The sequence below is a fragment of the Cyprinodon variegatus genome, unplaced genomic scaffold (genome assembly GCF_000732505.1).
Source record: "Cyprinodon variegatus isolate N-32 unplaced genomic scaffold, C_variegatus-1.0 Scaffold27, whole genome shotgun sequence".
In the NCBI taxonomy this organism is placed as follows: Eukaryota; Metazoa; Chordata; class Actinopteri; order Cyprinodontiformes; family Cyprinodontidae; genus Cyprinodon; species Cyprinodon variegatus.
Window position 1 is genome coordinate 103,198 of NW_015150480.1, and position 6,041 is coordinate 109,238.

General features: G+C 44.4%; 1 protein-coding gene across 1 annotated transcript in view; it reads left to right on the plus strand.

Annotated features, from left to right (window-relative positions):
- The window catches only part of vps8 (VPS8, CORVET complex subunit), a 62,220-nt gene that overhangs the window by 42,017 nt on the left and 14,162 nt on the right, over positions 1 to 6,041 (plus strand). Inside the window, exons 31-39 of the mRNA XM_015396888.1 lie at positions 684 to 766; positions 1,137 to 1,221; positions 2,362 to 2,460; positions 2,587 to 2,676; positions 3,868 to 3,914; positions 4,016 to 4,160; positions 5,245 to 5,334; positions 5,409 to 5,588; positions 5,653 to 5,734. Coding sequence (XP_015252374.1) covers positions 684 to 766; positions 1,137 to 1,221; positions 2,362 to 2,460; positions 2,587 to 2,676; positions 3,868 to 3,914; positions 4,016 to 4,160; positions 5,245 to 5,334; positions 5,409 to 5,588; positions 5,653 to 5,734 — 901 coding nt within the window. The remainder of the gene's footprint in view (positions 1 to 683; positions 767 to 1,136; positions 1,222 to 2,361; positions 2,461 to 2,586; positions 2,677 to 3,867; positions 3,915 to 4,015; positions 4,161 to 5,244; positions 5,335 to 5,408; positions 5,589 to 5,652; positions 5,735 to 6,041) is intronic.

Consider the following 6,041-nt stretch of genomic DNA (forward strand, 5'->3'; position numbering starts at 1 on the left):
GAACTAACTGGTGCACACAGGAAACTAAATGGTGTGCATGAGGAACTAACTGGTGCACACAGGAAACTAACTGGTGAACATGGGAAACTAACTGCATGAGAAACTAGCCGGTGTGCATGAGATACTAACTGGTGCTTACAAGAGAGTAACCTGTGTGCAAGAGAAACTAACCTGTGCAGACAGGAAGCTAACCGATGCGCATTAGAAACTAACTGGTGGGCACGAAAAACTAACCAGTCGGTAGGAGAAATTAACCGGTGGGCACGAGAAACTAACTGGTGGGCACGTGAATCTAACTGGTGCGCATGAGAATCTAACCTGTGTGCACGGGAAACTAACTGGTGTGCACGGGAAACTAACTGGTGTGCACGAGAAACTAACTGGTGTGCACGAGAAACTAACTGGTGTGCACGAGAATCTAACCTGTGTGCACGGGAAACTAACTGGTGCGCATGAGAATCTAACCTATGTGCACGACAAACTAACTGGTGTGCACGAGAAACTAACTGGTGCGCACGAGAATCTGACCTGTGTGCACGAGAAACTAACCGTTGCCACAAGACCATTTTTTTTTTTTCTCTTCAGCGTCCCTCAATTCTTTACGTCCCCCATATGTAAAACAGTGGTGCTGAGATGCTGTGAGTTTAGAAGCAGATTCTTGACTCTGTTTGTGTGGTTCTTAGGTTCTGCTGGAGCTGCTGCAGGTTGGGGGGGTGGTCCAGTTCAATGAAGAAAGACTCTTCACTCTTGCAGAGAAAGCCAAGTTGTAAGTTACCATCCAGACATGATGATGATTATGATGATGATGATAATTGTTCTTTTATACAGTTGACTGAAGGTAGGAAACCCGCTCTGTTAATCCGGGTTCCACCAGAACCTTACGTTTTCTGCCCTCCGCATAAAGGTTAAAGCAGCGTCATGGATAAGTCTAAGGGGCTGTAGGGTAGCAGGATCTGACCCATACCTTAAACGATGGGTTATTATGTAATATCAACCCTGGCGAAAATGTTTTAGATTTTTTTTTCTTTCTTTTTTTTTATCTGTTTACTCATGACAGTAATAAATGAGTCGCCATGATAACAAAATTCTATTCTCTCTGACATGAAACTGTGTCTTCATTGCTCTGCTGCCTCCAGCTACCAGATCTGTGAGTTCCTGTATGAGAAGAAGCATCTGTATGAGCGCATCGTGGACTGCTATCTGAGAGACCCTCTGCGTCAGGTACGGAAGGGGGATGCTTCAGGGTTAGCAGTGCGGTGGTCTGATGGGAGTGAGATCCTCTGGATCCCTGATGATAACAAAAATGTTATCTTTAACATTTTCTGTGATTCTGACACCAACTCATGCTAACAGCTGTTAAACGTAGCAGCTGTAAGTAACTGAGCTAGCTGTACTCTAGACCAGTGGTTCCCAAAGTGTGGGGCGCACCCCCTAGGGGGGGCGCAATGCCATTGCAGGGGGGGCGCGGGAAGCGGTATGAGTGAAGAAAAAAAAAAAAAAAAAACAGCGCTTGCTTGACTGAGCATAATGGACAGTTGTGACACTGCAACCCAGATTTGAGAAGATCTACAGCAAAAAGCAGGCTCACTACAGCCACTGAAAAGATGGGAGGATTAAAGTACAAAGAAAAAACTCTCAGGGAGCTGTTCAATGTTTTCACTCCATTTTGCACAGAGGCTTTTTTAATGTATAGATTATAGCAAAGTTAAATATTGTTACAAATAAAAAAAAAGAAATATGTTTAAAATAACACAGACAACAAAGAATCCTCTTCTAATCTACAGTATAGAACTATGAAAAAAATACAGTTTCACAAAAGTGTTCCACTGTAAAGATGGTGTAGTTTGTTTTGTTGCAACCTGAAGTGTGAAATAAACTTCAGTGGAGTTTGAAAACAAAATATGTGTATAGATTTATTATATCTGGTTGAACGATGTGTGTGCCCAGTTGATTTTTTTTTTTTTTTTTTTTTTTTTCGGGGGGGGGGGGGGGGGGGGCGTGGATATTTTATTGTAATCCAAAGGGGGGCCCAGAAGAAAATCTTTGGGAACCACTGCTCTAGACTAACAAGCGGATGTTAGCCTGTTTGGTAAGTCAGGCTATCGGCTCCGCCCACAGCCAGCTGTCTGCCAATCCCAGCCTAGAATGTTGTAGTTTTTAAACCGCCTTCTGGACGACTTGGAGAGAAGCAGTGAACCTTCTTTCAGCTAGCTGACAGACAGTGCACAGCAGTAGCTAGGTGGGGGTCAGCCATGTCTGAAGAAGACAACAGCTGCCCCAACTCCCCCAGTTATCTTTGAACAAAATGTACGATTTTCTGTTATAATTGTGTAAATGGTCTTTTTTTTTTTTTTATTTTAGTCTGAAATCTTCAGCTACATCCACAACCTGATGTCCATGCCAGGCTACAGCTCTGAAGAGAAGCTAAAGGTCAAACAGAAGGTGCTGCAGCACATGCAGGTCAGGAACTGGGCTGTTAGTGGTCAGATTATAGCAAAGGAAGATGGCTAAGTGGAGCTGGAAGGATGATGATTTCATCCGCAGTCATTCTTTGTATCCAGGCTGATTAGCTTGTTGTGTTTCCAGGAGTTGGTTAGCCTGTGTCCTGCTAAGTTAGCCGACCTGGTGACGTGGCACTTCGCCGATGAGGTGCAATCCATCATCTCTTCGCTGCAGGTAAACCGATTCATCGGGATCACTTCAGGCCTTATGCAACACAGACACCACCTTCAGTTTTTCATTCTTTCCACATTTTAGACCCGTTATCCTTTAGCCCGCCGCTTCGGTAAGATATGTGTCTGAGGGGAAATCAGTGAGGAATAATCAGTAACTTGGTGACATGACAGGGAAAGGTGGAGTTCACACCACGTTGGGTCCGCTTTAATCTGACCAGGGTTCCTTCTCCCCTCAGTCTGGATCAACACCAAACAACAGATCCAAACCTATTAACGGAATCTGATGCATGAATGGAGCCGATATTGATCCCAGCCTAACCAGTAAAAAGGTGTCTTTCTTTGCACCTAAAGTTGCGCCATGCCAAAACTTTTTTATCATGAGATTCAACTCATATCATGATGAGAAAAAAGTCATAACAAAAATTGTTATGACTTGTGATATTAATGTGATATTAATGTGAGGCAAAAATCTTTTTTTTAAGGTGAAAGCTTTGATGGAGTTATCATCTAGAAGACTTAGAGTAGGAAATGTAATCTTAAAGGTATAGAGGAGAATCTTTTATTTCAGGATGGATCATCATCCTAACTTAATTATTCTGGTTACATGGTCACGTAAGGCCGCCCTACGTGCTCGTCCCGTTAGCTATCTTTTTCTACGCATGCGCACTTTCAGGCTTTTAAAAGTGTCTACGAAGTTAATGGAAGAAAAGAAAGGCATTTAGAAGAGGCAGATATATCCCAGAATGCCTTGCATGGAGCGCTCCCCTTGCAAAGCATTTTGGGATTTGCTGTCACAGTGACCCACTGTCGCAATATGCTACCCATCAGCAGCAACTAATAAGTAAGATGGCGCAGGCACCGTGCAGAGGGGGAGGAGTTATGTGACCAACGGAGCAGAAAGTAGTGATCATCTGTCTGAATGGTCAGTTAGGTTAGTTCACTAGAGGTCCAGCGTCAACCAATCAGAAAAGCTGATCCAGGAGTTTTTTTGGGGGAGATAAACTCTACCTGCCAGCTGTCTTCGCTTCTGCAGACATGCTGCATATGAAAAATATATAAATGTCATGGAGTTAAACTCCAAAAGTTAAAAAGCTGATAGAATGGATTGTTATGTAGAAAGAACAGAGTGGCTTCTGCTCCAAGGCTTCTCTAAGTCCCTCTGTGTCCTCTCCTTTTATTTCTGCCTCTGCAGGACGACCAGCTGCTCTTCCAGTTTCTCCGCTGCCTTCTGGAGCCTCAGTACGGTTTGCCCCCTGCTCACACACCTCCCCCCCTGCTCACCCAACCCTTTCTCCTAATCCTGGACCCGTGGATCTCTGTGTTCTCCTCCTTCTTTACAGGGAAGGGTCTCAGCCGGCATCCCTTCTGCCTCTTGACCCTGAACTCTATGAGCTTCTGCTGGACCTGATGTGCCGGTTTGAATCCCAAGAGCTTCTGAAGTTCCTGCAAACATCTCAGCATTACAGACTAGACGAGGCTATACAGGTCAGTGGTACTTGCACATTCTCATGTGCTTGTAAACTCGTGAAACATCATCAGCCTCAGCCTTAGTACTGTTCCAATTAACAAGAACAAGGAAGATTGAGAACGGAAAAAGTCCCTGGATGTTGTTCTCGCCCCTCCCTCTTTACCCAGCATGCATCAGAGCAGGCTTGTCCGTTCTTGAGATTGACAGCTGTCCCAGAATGCACTGGGGCAGCAGCAGCTTCCAGATGAGCGCTCACAGAGCTCAGAGTATTAAGTTAAAAGTTCTCTTTTCTGTTGCTCAATAAAAGTACGTTTTAAGATAATTTGAGGCGAGAACATTATACTTTTATACGTTAAAGCATCACTATATGACCCATTTACTGATTTAATGTGTAGTATAAAAATAGATTTATGAAGTTGAGAGGACTGCAGCAGCCAGCGGACCTACGAGGGTAATTGCAGCCAGGGCTAACATTAGCCCATCTGCAGCAGCCAGTGCTAACGTTAGCTCATCAGCAGCAGCCAGGGCAAACATTAGCCCGTCTGTAGAAGCCAGGGCTAACGTTAGCCCATCAGCAGCAGCCAGGGCTAACATTAGCCCGTCTGCAGAAGCCAGGGCTAACGTTAGCCCATCAGCAGCAGCCAGGGCTAACATTAGCCCGTCTGCAGAAGCCAGGGCTAACGTTTGCCCAGCAGCAGCAGCCAGGGCTAACGTTAGCCCATTAGCAGCAGCCCTCTCTCTGCATAGCCGTGTGTGAGGACCGCTGCCTCTGATGGCAAGTTTTTTGTTTTATTTGGAAAATGTTAATTTGATTTGTGTTTATCTGGCTGTGTTAATTATTATTCCCCAATAAATCAAAAAAGTAAACATTTATTATTATCTAGAGACTATTAATAACAGGAGGTGAAATGCAGTTCCAGACTAGCTTTGAATGTAGTGATGTCATCAGTACGCATCTGTTCCATTTGACCCAGATTTATGCTGCGTGCTCCTGTTCTCCCAGAGTCCACACTTTCATGTCTTCTTCTAAAGAACACACTTGGCGAGGACATGAGTCCATACTGGCGTTCTTTTGAATTGAGAAACGGCTTTTGTCTCCAGATAACGCAGAAGTACGGCTGTAATGAAGCCAAGGCCTACCTCCTGGAGAAGAAGGGAGATATCCATGGAGCGTTTGCCTGCTTGCTGCAGGTACAGATCATACAGGAGCTGATGACTTTTATTTCAGACATAGCTGCTCTAAATGTTTCTTCTCTCCTCTGAAGACCCTGAAGGAAAGACTGCATGTCCTGTCAGCAGAGGTGAGCCGTGACGGAGAAGGAGCAGCTGACAGACGAGATGATAAGGAGCTGGATTTAACACTGATGAATGTCAGGAATTCATTGAACCAAATGATTCTCTTCTGTCATCGGAACTGTCAGAACCTGGACCAAGAGCAAGGAAAGGTAAGCAGAGTGTTTTCACTGTGGGAGCTCCATCACTGCAGCTAATGCTACCTCCACCCTACAGGACCTGTGGTTCCCACTGCTGGATGCCATGATGGCCTCACAGAAGGAAGTGATGGGGCTCAAGGATAAACACGTCTCAGATGGTAAACATGCAACCAGGAAGCAACCCTTTACGTAAAGAACGTTTCTGTTTCACAGCGACACAAACCTGACAGAAAAACTGGTGAAGTTTTAGAACACCTATAATTTATAATTGTATAATAATAAACTTCTGCTTTAATTTAAACTGTATCATTACAACAATGTTGTTAGAAAATATTTTTAAGTTAAACTTTCAAACTCCAGAACCATAAATGTAATCAAGAGTAGACCCCCTATAGGGCTCGGGATCCACGTTGCATTGTGGGACGTCGCGGTCATATTGACGGCTACGCAAACGTAAACATAGCT